The following is a 20,916-nucleotide window of genomic DNA, read 5'->3' as shown; positions in this document are numbered from 1 at the left end:
TGATTATCATTATTATTATTATTATTATCATACGCCGCTGACCCTTATGCCATACTTTTCCACTGTTGTGGTGGTCGAGAAAGCAGAGCTGTCCCGTGTGGTGTCTTTATGAGAACAAATACTATAAACACTTCTAACTTACATTCGGATAGTAGGTTAGGTGTTATGTAATGTTAAGATCCTCGTCTCTCATTCTTTTTTTGTTCCTTTTTTTCTTTATGTGAGGGAGAGATCTCGCTTTTCTGTGGTTCTTGACGTTGCACTTGGTAGATTCTCGCTATGTCCATTGCCGCGATGACCTTAGAACTCGATACGACGGCGAACTGGATCTTGGCGCTTTTGGGCGCTCTCTTTGCCGACTTTAACTCGCTCCGCTATTTCTCGTGCCAGCGTAGGCCGAGGCGGGCGATTCGTCCCCACGGGCGTGTCAACGAACGTGTTCCTTGCCTGCTGTTGACTGGGCTGGGGCGCGTTGGTTCTGCTGCGTTCCCTGTCTATCCGCTTAGTGATGTCGCCGACATCTTTGTTAAGACGCCTCGCTAGATCCGCGAGGTCCTTGGCCAGTTTCTTGACATCTTCTGACATCTTTCCCGTGTCCTTTGTCATTCGCATCGTTCGCCTCAAACTTGCGCCGGCAAGCGGCTTCGAGTTCCTTGATGGCGGTGTCATCCCGCGCACTTTGCTTCAGGTGCGCCACCTCTACTGCGAGGTTCTGCACTATCAAGTCCACGCCGACGGGGTTTGCGCTGACCGCGGCAGCAGGCATCATGGTAGGGAGCCTAGGACCCACCGCGTCCGACAACAGGGAGAGGCGTCACCCATGTTCCTCTCGTCTGCCTCGGCTCTGCGCGCAGCAGCCGTCTGAGCTCGACGGACTGGCGTGGTGTTCGAAGGCGTGGACAGGATACCCGAGGCAACGGCGCGATGTTAGAGTCACAAGAACATCGGACGAACTCCTGACCAACGGATCGTCATCCCCCAAGGCGGTGGGCCTCCTGGCCCGCCCGCTTGGGAGTCTGAAGCCTGGTCTTCCCGACTGGTCCCGTCGCCCTCGTTGTCGTGAGCCTCGCATGAGCCGAGTCCCCTTCCCCATGGGCTTTGGGGCCGCCACAGCCGTAGGCGTGGGAGAAGCCGTGGAGACGGCAGACCGCCAGGGGTGGGGGCCGGAGGCTCGGCAGCGAGTTTTCCGTTTCTATATTACAGACGGAAAATTTGCCAGTCAGAAGTTCAAATGATATATCAAAGCTATGCATACCTCTCCCCTCTGGGTTTCCCAGTGAACAGACGCCATCATGCCCCCAAGCCCATCCCTCGTCCCACACCGAATCGAGACTGGAGGCTGGTGTCTTCCAGCCGTGGTTCATGGAAGCCTGACGAATGTGGAGAGGAAGTCTTGAGTTCTACCGGTTTGCCGCAGCCCCTTCGGTGACAATGATGGCCGGATGAGACCCCGGGGGAGGGCACGTTTCTTCCCAGCCACGTGAACGGCGTATGCGACAGAGACGGTAGTGAGATCCGTGGAGGGGGGGGTGTGGAATGGGGACAGGCGGCCTTGATCGGTGTTTATCTGGCACACCACTCCGAAAGTTCGTAAGGGAAAGTGGCCGGATTCCCTGGTGGCCTTCCTGGGTGAATGTGACCTTGGAACTCCAGCGTTGTACCTTGTGTGATGCGCCGCCCTCTCCCACTGCCGGGGACCATGTTCTGGCGACGATCTCGCATCTTCCGACACAGCCGCCCATCATAGCACCCCGTCTGCTTTCAGGGTATGATGGCACCAGACGAAATCGTCAGCCAGAGAATCGCGAGTCTCGACGGGGTCACGGCCGCAGATGTTGTGACCCACCCACGGGTGATCATGTGATGGCAGCCAAACACGCACACATCTGAGTTTTCCCCGCATTCGTAGCTAGAGATCATCAGCATCATCACTTCTGTTGCCTCGTTTTGGACCGCATCCTGCCGTATTCCACAGTTCCACCGCAGATCTCCATGGCATCGACGCGGTAAGCATCCAAGGCAGGCTACAGAGAAAACAGTCAGAAAAGCGGCAGACAGATGTCACAAAAACAACCGACAACATACCTGATCGGGGCCGTCGTCGTACACGACAAGCTGAAGTAGGAACCGGCCAGTGTGCCTGTCAAGCCCGACGAGGGGCACACGAGGGATCCGGGCCACGCGGCAAGAATAACGCTTGGTACTCGAGCCTACCCAAACCGTCAACAAAGACGAGAGGAAACTCTTCCCTCGGAAACTCTTCCCTCGGAAACCTCTCTGCCTGGATCTGGTTCTGCTGCACTCCCGGCAATTTGACCATGACTGGGTCCGGCGCGAGAGGCGACCTTGCATCCGAGAGTGGATACACACCGGACCCCGATCGCCACCCATGATGGAGTCGATCCCGTTGACTTGTGTACAGTAGCGAGCGCCGTTACCACGATCGAGGATATGGTTAAACGTCCCACTTAGATTTGATCCCATACAGGACTAGGCCGACGGCTGAAGGGACGCGGTCCTGCTGGGGTGGTGCAGTCCTCCTAGGTCTCTTGGGAGCAGGGGCCTCCTCCTTGTTGGGTCTTGGTATGCCCATAGGGACGGGGCACCTTCTCCGGTGGGTGTTTCCATCATCCTGTATTTTGGGGGGACTCGTCATCCTCGGAAAGACGACGTTTACCTGGTATCTCTAGACCAGGAGGTGGGAATCCATCTCCAAGGCTTCAATTCAGTCTTGACAAAACGGCCCTCCCACCCCCCCCTCCTTTGGCTTTGAGGACTCAACGCTGCTGGGAAACGGTGAGTTAGGTCCCTCTGATATATATATATGTATGTATGTATGTATGTTTAACAGGAGTAAACGTGTCGACGTGAGCTGTGCCCTCCAAGCGGAATCATGGCTCTCAAGGAGAAGAGGGTGGGTTGACAGTTGATGTATCTCTCGGGCGATTGAAGAGGGGTGAGGGGGGAGGGGTGAGGGGGTGTCTGCAAGTATTCATGGTTGATGATTATAACAAGGTAGATTTGATGAGCTGTCATTGTCCGACGACACGGCAAGACTGCGTCTCAACAGTATCAGCATGCTGCATGGCTGATATCGGGTACACAGTTTCTGTACTGCGTGGGACGAGGTCGTATTCGACGGTGACGAGCGTCACCATCGGATATCTACATGGCCTCTCATCCGTCTCTGTCTGTGTATGACTAAGAAGCACGGAGTTGTACGTTGGGCATCTCACCGCTGGGAAATAGCGTGTGTTGGTTTGTGTTGTGGTGTGTCGAGTTAGGAAGCTGTCATAATATGCCAGACACAGACAGACCCGTAGCTTGATTTTTTCTTCTTCTGCTTCAGTGTTGCCCCTCATTTTATTTTATTTTATTTTATTCTTGGTCGGTTCCCGAGAACCCCCGCATTTACAGTCATCATCATCAGCTCTCTCTCTGTCCCTCTCCCTCCCCTCCCCTCCCCAACAAACCAGGCCACTCTCTCCTCGCCCCATCGTCATATTCTCTCCCCCTCCTTTCTCTCTCGAACCCCTCCATCACCAACCAACCAACTCCATCATTCCAACCCTTTTTTTTCCATCCTTTTCCTATTATAACCTCTCTCTCCCCCTCATTACCAACGCAAACATTCCCCTCTACATCCATCCGTTGCTCATACACAATTTAACTGCCCATCATGAGTGCTTTCGACAAGGCCGTCAACGACTCTAAGAAGCTCACCTCCAAGCCCAACAACGACGAGCTTCTCGAGCTCTACGGTGTGTTCCCCCCCCCCCCCCCCCCCCGGGTACTTTTGCGCATAGAATGTCTGTCGCTTCTTCCGTATCCGATGCTAATCTGACACCTACCCCAGCTCTCTACAAGGTCGCTTCCGGAGATGACATTTCCAAGGCCCCTGCCCCCGGCATGTTTGACATCAAGGTACGATTCTTACCCATCCGGGACGACCAGATGAAAGAAAAAAGAAGGAGAGAAGAAGAAGAAGAGGAGGCAAACAACAGACAGACAACCCTCATGAGAAGCAACAAGATTACACAAGGTGTTTGGGGGAGGGAAGGAGGTTGGAAAAGAATGAGAATGATGACGGCGAAAGAAGAAGAAGGAGAAGACAAAGATTTCAACAGAGCTAACACAGAGGGGGGGGAAACAACAGGGCAAGGCCAAGAAGTCCGCCTGGCAAAAGGTGGTGGACGAGGGAATCACTGCCGACCAGGCCAAGGAGCGCTACGTCGCTCTGGTCGAGAAGCTCAAGGAATCGTACGGATACGACGAGTCCAAGGAGCCCGAGGTCGTCGGTGCTTAAAGGGTGAATAGAATCAGCGGCAGCAGCAGCAGCAGCAGCAACAGTAGTAGCACAGAAAGCATACGACAGCAGTAGCAACGGCATGAATGCATACACGAAATGACGGATACCCGAACCGACCAGAAAACAAAAGAAAGAATAAAAGTTCCCCTAAATAAACTTGCTTTTACAAATTTCCTGGACTCTAGTCCTCTTAACGTAGCATCTATAGATATATCCTTCTACTGATGCTAGTATTTCAAGTCAGGACATTCATTGTAGGTGATCAACCTACCTCTCGACTTCTTCGCATCCAGACATTGTACATGAATGAGATGTCAAACTCGTGCTGTTCCTGTCTGTCACGACAAACCCATATCAGTCTTGTCCGTCACGATAACGCATGAAGATGACTCGTAAGACATCATCAGTCTACGTCATCCCACACGCCACATACTACTAGCACTCGTAGCCATATTGTTTTACTCCATCACACGGAAATATGCGCAACATGTAAAAGACCATGATATGGATGGACTAGAAGGACGGGGAGAAGGAGTGTAGAGATGATGGTAGTGTAATAGTACATAATATAACACATGGTATATAATATAACACGGTATATAATACAATATATATATATACATATATTATACATTCAGAGAGAGAGAGAGAGAGAGAGAGAGAAATGGTTAAATACCCTGGCAAATAGAGCCAATCGAAAGGGAGATGAGATCTGACAGAGATGCTACCAAGAACGGCAGGAGATGGAGACATGGACTTTTTAAGTAATAGATATAAGCGGTGACCATACCACTTGACGTAAGAAGAGAATATGTATATATAAAAGAAGACCAAGCCAAGAAGAAAGAAGAAAAGAAGTTGGAATAATAGAAAGGAACATGTCCAAGACCCAAACCAGAAAAAAGAAGACGGAAAAAGAAAAAAAGTCAACAGATGAAATAAAGGGGGAGGCCTTTGTAAACGAAACAAGAAAAGAACCAAAAAAGAAAAAGGCCGAGGTTATGCTGTGCGCATGTACAATATACAGTGTATTAAATAAATCAACGGCCCGTCATCTTTTTTCTTTTTTTTGGGGGGGAGAGGTGTGTTTTCTTTGTTTTCTTTGTTTTTGGTTATCCCAGTAATTTCATCTTTTTTTCCCCCATCTTCTCCGTCTCTCTCAATGTTGCGCCGTTCGTAAAACTCATGAGAGCTCCTAGGTGCCCCACCTTTGAAGTTATAAAAGATAACGACAACGACAACAAGAGTCGAGAATCCCGTCTCAAGACTCTCTTTACTTGGCAGCCCCAGCACTCCGTATATATATATATATATATATAACACAAGAGATGAGTGTGAGACCCCAAATCAGGTAGGTATGGCCATTGGGAGCTTTTGGAATGTAAAAATAAAAATAAAATAAAAATTGGAAAAAAATTGAACAAAGAGAGAAAGACTCTAAACACTTAGAGGAGGGCGACGACACCGACGGCGGCGACGATGAGGGCTAGGCTGACACCGGAGGCCGAGGCGGCGCCGGTCGGGGCACCGGTCTCACCGGCGGTGGAGGTAGACTCGGCGTCGGCCGGGACGCCCTCGGAGTTGGTGGGGAGGACGACGGTAGGGGGTACGGTCAGGCTTCCGGTCACGGTGAGGTTGCCGGGCAGAGAGGCGGTGGCGTTGTGGTGGTGGGCGGGCCCGTGGGAGTGCGACGCGGTGGCGGTGGTGGTGTTGACGGACGACACCTCCTTCAGCTTGAGACCGTCGGGGGAGCTGGTGGTGGACGAGGGCGTGGGCGTGGGCGTGGGCGTGGTGGTAGGGGTGGGCGTGGTGGAGGGGGTAGGGGTGGTGCTGGTGCTGGTGCTGGACGAGCTGGTGGTGCTGGTCGAGCTGGTGCTGGTCGAGCTGGAGCTGGTGCTGGTCGAGCTGGCGGTGGAGGAGGGCGTCTCGAGCCCGCCGGCGATGGTGTAGGCGGCAGCGCACTCGGTCAGGTCCATGGCGTCGGGGCAGCACCAGGTGTTGCTCTGGTGGTCGCTGGCGCAGTAGTAGCCGGAGTCGCAGGAGTCTGTTGTTGCGGAGGTCAGAGCGGTATTCCTTCCGATCGGCAGCAGCAGATTGATGTAGATGAGGGAGGGGGGGGAGGAGTAGAGAGAGAGAGAGAGAGGAGGGGGGGGAAGAGAGAACATACTGCCGGTGCCGTCATTGCAGCAGCTCTGGTGAGCGCCCTCGTTGAAGCAGTGAATGGTCGAGTCGGAAGAGGCGCACTCGGCATATCCGGTACCGCAGGCCTCGGCGCAGGTAGCACCGTCGGTGCACTCGGTGATGTCGGGCTGGTAACCCATGGTGTCGCGACGGGCAAGGCTCTGGCCGGGGAGGGCCATGACGGCCAACCTGTAAGGGGCGGGAGCGGGGGCGGGCGTGGCGGCCACGGTGGCGACGCAGGCCATGATGGCGGCCGAGGTGGCAGTACGGAAGAGCATCTTGTCGACTGGCGGTTTCTTCTTCTTCTGAGAGATATGCAATTATATGTGCGTCTTTCGATATATTGGCCGTACCCGCGCGCGCGTGTTTATGATATATATGTCAATATGAGATATTAATCAAGTGAACTTGAAAAAAAGAGTGTGTGAATATAATATATATATGTATAGATATATATATAAACGAATGTCGCGCTGGTGCGGGATATAGAATAATAAACGAGAGTGAGGAGGCACGCAAAAAAGAACGTGAAAAAAAGGGTCAGAGGACGCGCAAATGATGTCGACAAAATGAACGAGATGTCGAAAAGGAGAAGAGAGAGAGAAGAGAGAGAGAAAAAGAGATGAGGAGAATAATATTAGAGGAGGAGGAGGAGGATGGGGGGGGGTTGGGTTTCTCCTGCACCACCGACCTCCGACCTCCGACCTCCGACTTGTAATTACAATCAGAAAATAAGTGACAGGGGGGCATCATGCGCAGGAACACACTGAAGGGGGGGGGGGGAGTGGGGGGACTCGTCCCAGGCACATTTCCGTTAATTTGACGAGTATCTATTGGTACAGTCCATGATTGACTGTTATTACTCTCTCAATGTGTACGGGTACTGAGGTACACAGTTAGCCGTTGCTTTGATTTCCAGGTTTTGAACCCATGTTCAGGCGCTGAGCATCATATCAGCACCTGTACAGATGACAGCAAGAACAACAATGAAGATACTAGATACAAGCAATACACCGTAGCGTGACTCTCTATCCAACCGCCAACCGGGCCTTAGGCGCCGCCCCCAAAACATCCACCTTGAATGCATCTATACCTGCATCTATACCTGTATCTGTGCCTGCATCTGTGCCTGTATCTGTACCTGTAGCTGTACCTGTAGCTGTACCTGTATCCGTACCTGTAGCTGTATCTCCCCTCTCCCCCTCCCCCCTCCCCCGGGTGCCTGACAGGTGGCGGCAAGTGGCGGCAAGATGGCAAGGACCGAGGCAAGCCGACAGCTCCATCCGTAGATTCTTGACTGGTCCAAACTTCCAGGGGGGGCGGAGGGGGGAGGGGCGCTAGTAATGCTGTATTGATACTCCATACATGTACCTGTAACTCAGTCCAAGTAATCCTCCAGCATTATTCACCACCTAATCCGATCAGGAAAGGGGTTAGGGGGGGGACCACCACGCTAAACCACGCTGCCAAACTGGCTAGCAACGGTCGGGTAAATTACGCCGTCGTCGTCGTCGTCGTCGTCGTCTTTGATGGTTCTCTGCTAGTGATAGACGTATGTGTCATACAGATATAGTACGGATAGAGTGCTGTGACTTTGTTACCATCATTACCTGTTCTCTGTACGGTGTGATTATCCTGCTCGTACCGTACCGTACCGCACCGTACAACCTGGCTACTCCGTAGTCGTAGAGGGATGGACCGCCCCAACTGCCGTGATTGGACCCGAATTTTCCAGTTTGTCTAGTAACATCTTTTAGCATCTTTGTATCATCATCTTTCCTGTATGGGTAGATACTCCCCCGTACATACGATACGTGTATGCCAGCACCGCATATTCGTAATCACCTGCTGCTGCCGATGACCTTGGCCGGTGCGCTGTTCCTGCATTCCGTCCCCGTCGCCTCCAACTCAGACTGGCAGCGATGGAGAGAGAGGGGGGGGGGGAGGTGGGTAGGTACCTGTATACTCGTACAGTATATACGTATATACAGAGTACATGTATATATATGATGGCTCTCATCTCATCCTATCGAATCCACCGTGTTATTACCTACAAAAAACTAATCTGTACAGGTAATGACAGATGTAACTCCATATAATCGTCAGAATACCCCCCCAGTCACACACTTCAGCCAGCTCAGTCTAGACTCTTTTCTTCGGGGTCTATTCCACTACTTCTCTTTTTCTTCTTCTTCTACGAGTAATAATATATATATATATATATATATATGTGCATCAATCCGTTCTCCTACATGTATAGTATCACTACGTGTAATCATACTCCGTCACACAAGACTCCCTCCCTACCTTGCTTCTTTTACTTCTTTTAGACTTTTTCTTCTTCTTCTTCTTCTTCTTCTTCTTCTACTACTACTACTACTGCTGCTGCTGCTAACCACCAACTGCAGCATGTCCATCGCTCGATAACATTTCCATCGATACAGGACAATCAGTTAACCTCCCTACTCATACTATCATGTCCCCTCCTCAATTAAGCTCATTTTAGTCCGCCCCGCTCAAGTAACTCATTCCTCCTAATACAGAGACCATGATTATAATTACTCCGTAGGCCGTCCCCGATACCTATCATACATACTCCGTACTGCTGCTACTGCTGCTGCTGCTAATACGACTGCGAGGAGTTAATACCGCTCGGTATAATGTCTTGGGGGGGGGGGGGATTATGTCTCGGTTGTCAGCACACGTGCCTTGTCCCCCGGTACTTGATCTTGACTCCAAACTGAACCTCATCAATCAATCAGTCTAGTCAGTCTACGACTATTACTCGTACGTACTATTTACCATTTATTTAATGTATATCGATATATATATGTATACTCCGTACATATCATGAAATATACCTGAACTGGGATACACCTCCTCCCCCTCCTCCCCTAGAGGCTGGACATGACCATGATCATGACCATAGATCCTGATGACCAACTCTCATGTTAAACTCCAAACCCCTCCCCCTGAAAGTATCCTACGACCATGTCTTGACCTGGCCTGGTGGGACACCTGAGCTGATATCGGCTAGCTCCCCAATGATGCTTAACCCCCCCCCCCCCCCCCCCCTAATCACCACTTCCACACTTCAAATTGGTCAAGTGTACTCCGTACTTGTACATTCACCCATCACTATTACCGTACTACTAAGCTAACCCTACAGTATATTGCTCATAATTCCCATAGAAACAAATGTCAAGCATACACCACAATCCTCCTTCAATTTACCGTGGCCCCATACCATCAAGATACAAGAGAGAGAAACATGACCTCCTCTGCCGGACACGATATGAAATAGAAGAAAGAAAAAGTTGGGGGGGAAACCCTCCAGAAGGAAGTACAGAAAAGAAATATAAAGAGAAGAAGAAGAACAGAAAAGAAATAAAAGATTAAAGATATTCCAAAAAAAAAAAAGGGGGGATGGAAAAGAATAATAGTAAAAACATCCAGCATTTTGCTACTCGTACAGTTTGCTCCCCCCCCCCTCCCCCTCCGTCTTCGTATATATGTAGTGATACAGATGATATGTCGCTTCTTCTTCTCCTTCTCCTAATCACCATCATCATTTCCCATCTTAGAGATCCACTTGTTCATTCCCGAATACTTCTCCTCAAACGTCTTTTGAAGCTTCTCCCCCGCAAGCCACATCGGGTCGCCCTTGTTCCAGTAGAGGAAGCAGTTCTCGAAAATCTGACGCATGTCGCTCAGGAACTCTTCGTCGTCGCGGTACTCGGCTCGGTCCATTTTGCCCTTGATCGTGCTAAGGTCCATCGGTTTCTTGACCTTGTCAAAGTAATCCGGTACGCCGTCCTCCTTGGGCACTACCGGCTCCTTGAAGGGGCCCACGAGGCGTGTCCAGAAGCCTGTATACGTTTCACGTCAGCAAGCCATCTCACCAATCTACCCGTAGGATGTTCCAAAGCCAGGGGGGGGGGAGCTGGCTGTGAAGGATGGCGTGTAGAGATGTGCAGCGTGCCATCTGTCACAGGCACTCACCTGGTCCCGAGAGCATACGCGTCAAGAGGTCTGCGCAGAAGTCAAGTTTCTGTCCCGTAGAAAAGGCCCTGCCATCTAGGAATTGACCGCTCGTCCGCCGCTTTTGCGTCTTAGGCAGTGGCGCACGCTGCTGCCTCTTTCCGCCGACGGAGGCGGCCCGCTGGTCCTGCAGGCTGCTGCTGCTGCTGCTGCTGCTGTTGCTGGCGCCGGCGCCGGCGCCGGCGCTGGGGGTGACGATGCCGCCGGTCGAGTGTCTGCTCCTCTTGCTGCTGCTTCCCAGCGTCTCCTCGTCGCTCGGTGTATCGAGGTAGTGGACATTCTTCTTGGCGCTGCCGCCGGGAGTGGCGCCGGGCAGCGGGTCCCGTTGGGGGGCATCGGTCTCGTTCGCCTCCTCCCGCTCGTACTCGTCCTCGGCGGGCTCCTCAAACGAGCTCATCTTGACGACAAGCTCGCTGAGGACCTCCTGCGGCAGCGACTTGGCAAACTCTGCCCGGGAGACTGACGATCTCATATACTCGGCCGCCCACGACAGGAGAAGCTGGCGGAGGGCTGATCCCTCGGGCGTGTCCTTCCAGACCTGGATGAGGAGCGGTGTCGATGGGATGCGCTTCGTGACCCGACGGCAATCCTTCATGGCCGTGAGCGTCTTCTCGCAGAGGCCGTCAATCTTCAGCTTGTGACCCAGCTTCCACAGATCGACGAGTGCCTCGTATGCCGGGGGCTCCTGCCGAGGACCGGATTCGGAGTCGGTCCCGACCTTTCCCGTGAACATGTAGTTTTGCGCGAGGCCGAAGACGTCGGTGGGGGTCTCGGGCAGCTTGACGACGTGCTCGACTGCATCCTGTGTCTTGTCGGCAAAGTATTCCTTGAAGTAGGGCGAGCGATGGCAGAGGAAGTCCTTCTGAATACCAAACGGCTGCTCGTCAGGTCCAGCAAGAATGATGACAAAGATCGGATGAGGGTTCCTAGGGAAAGGATGGCGCTCGCTGTCAGCACAACTCTCATGCTCTCCGGGGTGTGAACGTGGGTGTGAGTCCACCGCGCCTTCTGCTGCTGTGTATCGGCCATGCTCGCGTTGGGAACAACTCACAGCCATGAAAAGGGTTCATCCTCGTGGCCGTTCCGCTTAGATGCAGGGCTATCTCTGGTCTGAGCCTGAGCCTGAGCCTGAGCCTGAGCCTGAGTCTGAGCCTGAGAAGAAGCGAGAGCAGAAGCAGATGAAGCTTCTGTTCTAGCTGCAGGTGCAGTTGTTGAGGGGGCCGACGTCGGCGGTGCCGACATGATGACCTGTTTTCCAAGGCGGGAGTCCAAGTTAGAGTTTCGTGATATCAGCTCGTCGTTGTCGGGTAGTTAGGTGAGTTGAGGTGAGAGGAGAGGTGGGAAGAAGGAGGAGACCAGAGAGGGGAAGGAGAAGAGCAGGGAAGATTATTTCAGAAGCCAAGTGAGTCTTCGCCATCCATTGGCCATTGTGTCACGTTGGGGAGGGGGGAGGGGGGAGGGGAGCAGGCAGGTGCCGTCACAAGATAGATACAACTGTCACATTTCCATGAACAGTTCCAACCACCGGGTCAGTGGCAGTGAGTTATGGGTTGGGTGAAAGGACTGGCCTGGATGGACGGAGGGATTATGATGAGATGACGATGTGATGTGCCTTACCTCGGACGATGAGTCCCAGACAGTCACTCCCTAGCAGTGACGGTGTGACTTTTTTTTTGGGGGGGGAGGGAAGGGAAGGAAAGCCCTTGTCTGATTTCAGTCAGGACGTCTCGTCCTCTTCCTTCAATAGAAATGTCCCCAATCCTCCGACGGTCTCCAAAGGTAACGTCTAAATGAGATCTTGTGGTCGGGATGACGGCGGCGGTGAAAATTGATGGCTTCTCTTTGATAGAAATGGGTTGATGGGATGATTTGGGACGCCGGAGAATGGGACAGTCATGGACCGGCTTTGTCTCTGATTGGTCAGCTGTAGGATGTCATTCTGTGTTCTTTTTTTTTTCGACTACCCTGAAGGGATGGAGGTGAAGCTGACATGGTATCATTATGATGGATATCATCAATTACAGTCGGTCTCTTCTATCCATCAGTGAGCTTACTCTTCACGCTGTTTCTTCTCTCTTTGGAGTTGTTGGAAATGACTTGGAAGAGGCAATCATGGATACCGTCATGAGGGGGTCATGGTGTAGCACGTATGCCCTGCACACGGCGCGACGGAAGGAAAAAAAAAAAAAGGCATGTTTTGGTGTGAGAGACGAAAATGGAGAGTATTACAATCATTCATCTTGAGTAAGGGTATGATTTATTATTATTTTTATCTTTGGAAATTTCTTACAAGAAAAACACCAAAAATCGATAAGACTAGGGTATACATCTCATTACTGCGAATTATTGCATACAGTACTGGGGTGGAGAGTTCATAATGTCAACACATGCTGTCTACACGCGCACACACACACGTAGAAGGATGAGGACGTATCAAGTGAGAATATCAGGCTAGCACAAGCAGTAACAACAATGACTGTAACACTTGGGTAAACACGCACTCATAGATCAGCCTAGACCTTTTGAAATCACCACAGTTCTGCCAAGATCCAGGTAAGCATCACGGTTCAAGCACCGAGCGAAAGAGCACGGGAGTGATGGCCCTCTTCCAGATACCCCCCTTATATCCTCGGTGTATGACTTACCCTACAGCTGTACCCTCAACCCTTTCCGAGACCAGCATCGATATATCAAAGTCCCAATCCAAGCAAAGCAACGAATAGCAACTACATCCAATGCATGGGGCCGGGTAGGGAATAAGCTTCATGATACAATCACACCCGAGAATCAAACAATCTACATTTGTCGCATGTTATCAGCAGCAACCGGCTAAGCCAAAGTGTGCATGTCATCGACCACGGGTCGAGAAGTCAAAGATGAACTATCTCGGCCGGAGCAAAGGAGTTCCACTCTGTATCTCTACCTCTCTCTATCTCTCTCTCTCTCGGACCACCACCACCACCACCACATGGTTTTCGGAAATATTAGGCACGCGGGGAGAGTTGTCTAGCAAGTCAAAAAAAAAAGAAGAAAAATAAAGAGAAAAGGGCTTACAATGCCGCAGCACGTACAATGTTACGATCCTTTCCAGGATCGGTGACATATATCATGTCTCTTTTTACACAGCTTATGCGATATCATGTTTTTTTTTTTCAACAAAAAAAAAGCAACGAGCCCCAACTGACATGTGAAAGTCATGGTGGTAAGAGATCTAGAACATGACATCGGGGAAAAACGCTGGCTATTGCGAATGTCTCTAGGAGCATGGAAGAAGATACAAAAAAAAAAATTACTTTGTACACGGTAAAGTTTCAACGGTCAAGAGGAAAAATAAGAATAAAAATAAAAATCAAACCACCTGGTGAAGGGTCCTGGCCAACAAGGTAATACATACTATTACTATGAGTACAGATGTGCCATTACCACTTCTCCAAGTTTCTCGTACGAGACTGCTCTGCCTTTTACGTGATTCCCTCGTACGAGAGAGTAGTCACACTGGTCGCTCACGGCGGCTACAACTTATCCTGATGCTGAACAGAAAAAAACTTGATGAGATGGTCCGATGGGGGGGGGGTGTGTGAATAGTGTTCACGTATCTATCGTCCCCGCCGCGCCCCCAGGTTTACGACTCGGCCGGGGGGGGGAAATATTCAGACCACAAGGGGCGGGGCCCTGGAGCTTTCCCGGAGTAATAGGGGGTTGGGGGTTTATTACTCCGTACTCCGTATAGTATTTACCTGTACGTACAGGTTGTATTAGACTGATAGTAGCAAAGCATGTGTGGGACTGCCGGATACAACCGGATGCGGCTGATATCATTATTTCCCTTGGGTCTGGGGTTGACCCTCGACGCACCGAAGGAGTGATGATTGCCTTTTCGTCACTCATATACCTCACCCTGCAAATTATAAGAAGAAGGAGAAGAAAGTGTTGATGTCGTCCATGTCGTTTTTGTGGTTGATAGGTTTTGATGAAGAAAGGAGAGGAAAGCAAAAAAAAATATTCAGCAACCAAAGATGAAGTATAAAATATACATAACTAAATAGAAAGAGAAAAGAAAAAAAAGATAAAAGACCATCATACTCTTTCATGGACAGTTCGACAAATGGGAGGGAGGGCAGGACAAGGGGGCGTGTAGAACCTCATACACACACACACACACACACGTGCACACAACAGTTACACCGAAGTGAAGAAGTGAAGAAGAAAAAGGGCAACTGCTAGATCCCCGGCATTGGGCCGATTCCAGTGGAGTAAATGAAAACTTACCGGCACGAGCAGCCGAAAGCAAAATGCCAGGAGAGGTTTGTGGCATCGACATTGGCACTATAAAATTGTATGGGGTTTCTCTCTCTCTCTCTCTTTTTTTTTTTTTTTTGTATTTCTTTTTCTCTATAGGCGCGGCACGCGCTCGCTCTTAGATGGTAAAAAGGTCCCACTTCTTTTTGCGTCGTAATAGTCTATGGGAAAAAAAAGGTTTTTTTTTTTTGGCGGTCCCCCCCCCTCCCCTCCCCCCCCCTTTTTGGTGCGGGAGCCGCAATTCGGTGCTTTGCCGGCGACATGGGAAAAAAAAAAAAGGGTGAGTGCGCGTTATTACCCTCCAGAGGTTGAGAATGAACGGAAACAAGTATTCCCCATGGACCAATCAGCATGGCAATCATCCCTCAATTTCTTGGCTTCTTGTATAATTCTGTAAGTAGGCCCTAGGGTGAAGAGAAAAAAAAAAAAGACCAAGAAAAAGAAAGAAGAAAAAAAAAGATTCTCTTTTGTGCGGCTCAAGATATATACGCCTTGTCGCATATACTCCATAATGCGGCTCAAGTTGGATCATGCGGCTTTCCCTCTCCATCCCTCCATCTCTCCATCTGTCAGCTCCTTGGGGGTGTGGTATTATCCTCATTCATTCGTTCCTTCCTCCACTTCCTCCTCATCCCCCTCATCCTCGACATCGCTACTTTGCCCAACCTCCTTGCCGAGGAGGATATCCTCACTTCCTTGCCATTGTGGGGGTGGGGGAGGCAGAGATGACTCGTCCTCCTCGGCCCACCCGTAGTCTTCGTCATCTTCACTGTCCGGCACCTCGAAGCCGGTTTGGGCTAGTTTCCTCTTCTTTTGTTGCTGCCGTGGCACAGGTGTCGCTGCCATGACGGATATAGTGCTGGCATTCGTGAGAGCAGCATCGTCCTCGTCCACTCGGTGATAAGGTACGCTAGCTATGCCGTCCTGTGGGTTTTATTTTCTTCCCCCCTCGGGAGAGAGGATGGAGACGATTAGAAAATCATCTACGCAGCCCGAAAACCACGTTCCAGGGTCCAACTTACACCATCAATTCTGAACGCGGAGACATGCTCGACACCCTCGTGCGTATGTCTCCCATCAAGCTTCTGCACGCCTGCCAGGAAAACGGGCGCGTACCTGCTGCCGCTGCCGCTGCCGCTGCCGCTGCCGCCACCCACCCAGTCCCGGAAGAGTACCAGTCGGGTCGAAACCCCCTGTTCCCACAGCGTAGCATTCACGGCAGGAGTGAGAGTCGCCCCTCTGCCCGACGGCAGCATCTGCGTAGCGCATTGGGAGAGGACGACGACGGCGCAGTTGCGCGTAGAGGCAAGCGTCTGCAGCGACTTGATGATGGACTGCAGTACCTGTTTTCTCTTGACAGAAGGGTCCGGACCTGTAGGTACCCACAAGTGTTAGTTCAGCCTTGTATCTTCTTTCTCTTTCTCTCCCCATCTCTCTGTCTTGTCTCCCACACCCTCTCTCTCTCACGCACTCCCCTTCCAACCCTGCTTTTTCCCCTTTCATTCTCCTTCATCTGCCGGTTGACTTGGTTGGTCGATACGTACCTCTATTCGACCCAGCACCCGGCTTGACATTCTGGGATCTCGGTAGTGCCGAGTTTATCAGAGCCGTAGCAGAGTCGATGATGATCAAGCCAACATCGCCCGGTATGTTCCTAGACGTCGGGCGGGAAATCAGGGCAATCAGGTGTGCCAGCGTCAGACATTCGTACTGTGCAAACCTTGACAGATGGACGCTGCTGTCGTTGTCGTGATCGTCTTGGGCCTTGCCATCATCGTCCTTTTCTTCTTCCCCGTTGCGGCGAGCCAATCTCACGGCTTCCAACGTCTCGATGACGCGAGCGCTGGGAACGGCCTGGAAACAGTCTATATATGCCAGAATAATCAGAATATATACATGGACCGGGACGTATATATATAAGAATCGTACCATGCATCAGAACGGGACAGCGTAGAATCTTGTGGGATGGAGGGGGGGAGGGGGTCAGAACGAACCTATCCAGACGACGCTACCACCATCACATATAGCATTGGCAGACAGTTGGATACTTTGCTCTCCATAAACGCAGTTAGCAGAGCTACTTTTCTATCGATTTCTTGTTTTCTTTTTTTCAAAAAAGAAAAGAAAAAAAAAAGAGATATTGACCAACCCCAGAGCCGTCTTTCCTGTGCCAGGAGGTCCCCAAACCTCGGTAACTTGACCGCGCTTGACGCCGCCAGCAGCAGGTCGAGGGATCGAGTCGTTACCACCACCAATGCCACTGTGGTATCCGGCCGCGGCAGAGGCCAGGGCCTTGTCAAGGTCATCTAGACCTGTGGCGATGTGAAGCGAGGCATCATTTTCCAATTCGTCGTCCAGTGCTGCCGATGCCGTCACGGTAGGTAGACGGTCTTGATTTCATACGAAATTAACCATCAGATTTCTCTCCTTCTTCTGCTTCTTCTTCCTCTCCATCTCTTCTTCTTGGTTCTGCCGTCGTCGACAAAACTCTGATCCATCGAAGTTGAACTCACGGGAACTTGGAATGTCGAAACTGGCAACGTCATGGCCGTGGACAGAGTGATAGTCCATGGTCCATTCTTTCTCTCTCTCTCCTTTACTTTATTTTAGATCATGATCCGTCGATAACTCTTGGTCTTCTTTCTTGAATTCTCCTTCGATCAACGTCTCTTTCGAGGTGGGGTTCTGGGTTTTTTGGAAGAAGGAGGGGCGTGTACGTGTGTCTCTTGTGTTGTGTGCCTGGGATCGGGAGCGTTCGACACGGTGACACGTGACCTCGCGCCTTACGCCTCCAGCCTAGATTGTTCCATGTATGGCAATGGCTCAGACTTCAAATATTCACTATGTTGACTTTGACCGATCAAAGTTTTTGTCATGCTGCATTTCTTCTTTTTTTTTCTGCTGCCCTCGGTGTATCTCTAGATCACATCATTCGCGGATCCGCAAATGTGCCACGCATTGATGAGAGTTTGGGAACTTCTATGATGATGCATCAGAGATTCATAGTACATGATAATGTTCGACGTTATGAAACCTCAACTCAAAAGCTGGCCATTGCACCAGCCCAACGTTGAGCTTAGCTAAAATAATAGTATTATCTGTATTCTATGGTCCCAGAAGAGCGTCTACCTAGGTTAGGCAGCCAAAAAAAGGATGGCCTTGAGCAATATTTTTTTTTGGGTTGTGTACCCGTAGTAAAGAGTCCCGAGGTCAGCAGCCAGGAAAGAAAAGATGGGGTCATGTAAGTGATTGTCTCCTGCCATGGTCTGCTGGACCCTCCAGAGGAGTCGAAAAAGATTAGTCGAGCTCGAGTGGAGTTACATGTCCAGATAGAGGACGCAAGATGAAAAGGGCGCGTGATCACTTGGGCAGCGTCTTTCGCACAAACGTCCGGGGGTTTGTGAATTCTTGCGTGGGCGCGTATGGTGTATACGACTCGAATGTGATTGCGTGAAAGCGTGTGTGATACCTCTGTCTCTCTACCTCTCTCCCTCCCACGGTGAATGACAAGGTAAGAGAGTAATATCATTCCGACAAGATGTTTTCTCCAGACCAGACACGCACCGTTCATGCTACGACCCTGTACGAGACATTCGAGACTGCAAAGAAGAAGAAAGACAGTCGAGGCAGATAATACTACAAAGAGCAAGAAGATAACATTTACCGGTAGATTCTAAATCCCGAGGTCTATCAACCGGACCAGCGGATCTTCCTCACGGGTATCTCTCTGTGCTCGACGCTCGTACGAGCACTTTCTTGGTATTAATCATACAGACACGAGAGAGACCACATCCCTTTCATCTAAGAGTCAAAACCCTAGCAGATCATTACTCTTACAAGTTGCTGGGGGGAGGGGGGTTGGGTTACCAAGTAAGATTGACGATGGGCTGTCGGCATTTGATGAGCAACCTTGCGATGCGAAGTATTACAATGAGAGGAGGGGGGCAGGTAAAACTGTCAGACGATAAGTTGGAATGAAAGCTCTGCCAATCCATCACCTGTGGGGGTGCCGTACGCAAATCCCGACATCGGTTTCCCCAGGCGAAGAGGGTTTACCTTTCGGGACAAGATCATCGTGCGGCGGCCGTTCTCTCTCTGTCTCTGTCTCTCTCTCTTTATTTATTATTTAATAATTAATATATATATATATATATATATTTTGGCACACAGCCACCCCCCTCCACATCCTCTGGTAGGCTGTGAATCTCTCTTGCGGGTTAGTGGGAAGAATCGGGATCACAAGCAAAAGATGGACCGGGAAAAGTCGGATCCGTTCTTATGGGGAGCCCTCTCTACCTTGGGAAATATTACCAGTACGAGTATATACACAATACTGGAGAGAGTGACAGCCTGGATAACTTCCACTCTCAGAGATAAAAAAATATATTAGTGCTTCCCCGCTTAGAGGTGGGTATTCTGCGGGGAGGAACGAATTTTTCTCCTCTGCACTCTACGTTGCGGGAATACTACTGTGTTTGTACGGGCGTGCGTATGTGTCGTACGACTGCCATTATCAGCTAAGGAGGGGGGGGGGTTTGATCAAGGATCAAGTTGCATGAGACAGTTTCCCATCTTCCCTTCCCTCCCTCTCTCTCTCTCTCTCTCTCTTCTTGACCAGCTGCGGGTCCGACGTAACGCCAGGAAAGTAACCGGGCAAAGGGGAAGGACCTTTGTTACTATTACTCCGTATATGTAAGGGAAACTTCATTTGCACGTATCATACATCTTGTAGGTAAGAGAAATGCTGCTTGTGAGTATTAATACAAGTAATTTCAATGTGTGCACTGAGCGGAAATACCATTCGGGAAGACCTCGGTCTTGAAAAAAAAAAAAAAGTCATTTTTAGAGCCGCATGCCCCCAAACCCCGGGCAAGCATCCCGGGATACGGTGCCGTGGGCGATGAAGAAGAGAAGTATGAGGCTCAACAAAGAGGGCGGGGATGGATGAGAAGGGGGGGGGGGGGGCCCTGCGTGCGTCAATTTAGTACGAGGGAGAGGAGGGAACAGTATTATTACTCCGTACATTCACTCGTAGGTCTGGTACGGGTTACCGGTAGTAGAGACCATGCCGGTTATTGCTTGAAATCAACATGGAGTTAATACATATAATATATCTACACGAGTATTCATACTATACAAAACTCATTTCAGGCGACCGCCTGTCCACAGTTAACAAACTACATGATGCTGTTTTGCCAAGCCATGTCGTGAGACCATGTCGCGAGATGGGTACTTGGCTTGGCAGAGAGGTGGATGCGTAATGTGCTTCTGTGGTTTTGTTTTTGTTGCTTCTTCTCCGGAACTATTGACGAGTTAGTAGTACGAGCATGTAAGACTAAGTCTAGAAGAGCAAAAGACTTGTACGAGTATCCATCATCATTAACCCATCTAATCGTACTCGTAAAGGTCTAGAATTCGCAACACGATATTACGACTAGAGGGGGAAGGAGGGGGGGGGGGGGGTAAGCAGACTACGATTTAGTACTGTACGTCGTTGATCGTAAACTTAGGTGCCAGGTACAAGACCAAAGTATGGAGTAAAATCTGAGATTACCACCCTGCATATGTCACAGTTGTCAAGAATCCGGTTTTCGTAGCATACGGATATTACACCGCCATCTACTTCGTAGCTTTTGACGTATAATACATGTAGTCATGTAGTTGTCGAGGAACTGGCAAGAGGAAGAGGAAGAGGAAGAGAAGTGGGAGGAGGGCTTTTTTTTTTTTTTTTACTCCGTATTATCACGCGCTTCTCCATACTCCAGGTCCTCGGGAGGAGGAAAAAAAACCCTCAAGGTGCATTCGCCACTACAGACCATTATACTCTTGTTTTCCCGTATGACAACAAAAGCCTCGGTATTTTAAAATAGAGCCTCTTTTCCCTTCTCTCTTTTTCTTCTTTTTCTTCTTCTCATTTGTGAGTAGCCTACCCCGTACCAATGGAAAAAAAGCAAAGGCCATAATCAGACTACGCAGTAATCTGTACTCGTACAGGTAATAAGTCGGCTGGGGCGGGTAGGCATTAATATCCGTTCAAGCCCGGGGTCATCAGGAGCCTCATTTCTCGACTGCGGGGGGGAAGGGGG

The 20,916-nt window shown here is 50.4% G+C and overlaps 5 protein-coding genes across 5 annotated transcripts; 2 read left to right on the top strand and 3 right to left on the bottom strand.

The window, feature by feature from the left end:
* Nucleotides 1-279: 279 nt before the first annotated feature.
* GMORB2_0419 (uncharacterized protein) lies at nucleotides 280-1,235 on the top strand (the record flags this gene model as incomplete). Its single annotated transcript, XM_035462405.1, has 2 exons — nucleotides 280-391; nucleotides 640-1,235. 2 exons carry the CDS (start codon nucleotides 280-282, stop codon nucleotides 1,233-1,235), a joined length of 708 nt encoding a protein of 235 aa, XP_035325335.1.
* Nucleotides 1,236-3,679: 2,444 nt separating this feature from the next.
* GMORB2_0418 (uncharacterized protein) lies at nucleotides 3,680-4,615 on the top strand (the record flags this gene model as incomplete). The annotated part of the gene is made up of 4 exons (XM_035462404.1): nucleotides 3,680-3,761; nucleotides 3,857-3,924; nucleotides 4,157-4,260; nucleotides 4,603-4,615. The coding sequence occupies 4 exons, from the start codon at nucleotides 3,680-3,682 to the stop codon at nucleotides 4,613-4,615; spliced, it is 267 nt and encodes an 88-aa protein (XP_035325334.1).
* Nucleotides 4,616-5,754: 1,139 nt separating this feature from the next.
* GMORB2_0417 (uncharacterized protein) lies at nucleotides 5,755-6,768 on the bottom strand (the record flags this gene model as incomplete). The annotated part of the gene is made up of 2 exons (XM_035462403.1): nucleotides 5,755-6,353; nucleotides 6,477-6,768. 2 exons carry the CDS (start codon nucleotides 6,766-6,768, stop codon nucleotides 5,755-5,757), a joined length of 891 nt encoding a protein of 296 aa, XP_035325333.1.
* Nucleotides 6,769-10,045: 3,277 nt separating this feature from the next.
* Nucleotides 10,046-11,773, bottom strand: GMORB2_0416 (BROMO protein; the record flags this gene model as incomplete). Its single annotated transcript, XM_035462402.1, has 3 exons — nucleotides 10,046-10,359; nucleotides 10,493-11,478; nucleotides 11,583-11,773. 3 exons carry the CDS (start codon nucleotides 11,771-11,773, stop codon nucleotides 10,046-10,048), a joined length of 1,491 nt encoding a protein of 496 aa, XP_035325332.1.
* Nucleotides 11,774-15,427: 3,654 nt separating this feature from the next.
* Nucleotides 15,428-17,401, bottom strand: GMORB2_0415 (RecA/RadA recombinase; the record flags this gene model as incomplete). The annotated part of the gene is made up of 5 exons (XM_035462401.1): nucleotides 15,428-15,754; nucleotides 15,853-16,202; nucleotides 16,375-16,684; nucleotides 16,976-17,220; nucleotides 17,344-17,401. The coding sequence occupies 5 exons, from the start codon at nucleotides 17,399-17,401 to the stop codon at nucleotides 15,428-15,430; spliced, it is 1,290 nt and encodes a 429-aa protein (XP_035325331.1).
* Between the last annotated feature and the right edge of the window lie 3,515 nt (nucleotides 17,402-20,916).

This window comes from Geosmithia morbida (genome assembly GCF_012550715.1).
Source record: "Geosmithia morbida isolate 1262 chromosome Unknown scaffold_0, whole genome shotgun sequence".
Classification (NCBI taxonomy): Eukaryota; Fungi; Ascomycota; class Sordariomycetes; order Hypocreales; family Bionectriaceae; genus Geosmithia; species Geosmithia morbida.
Note: the sequence above shows the minus strand (reverse complement) of the source record. Positions and strands in the feature narration are given on the sequence as shown.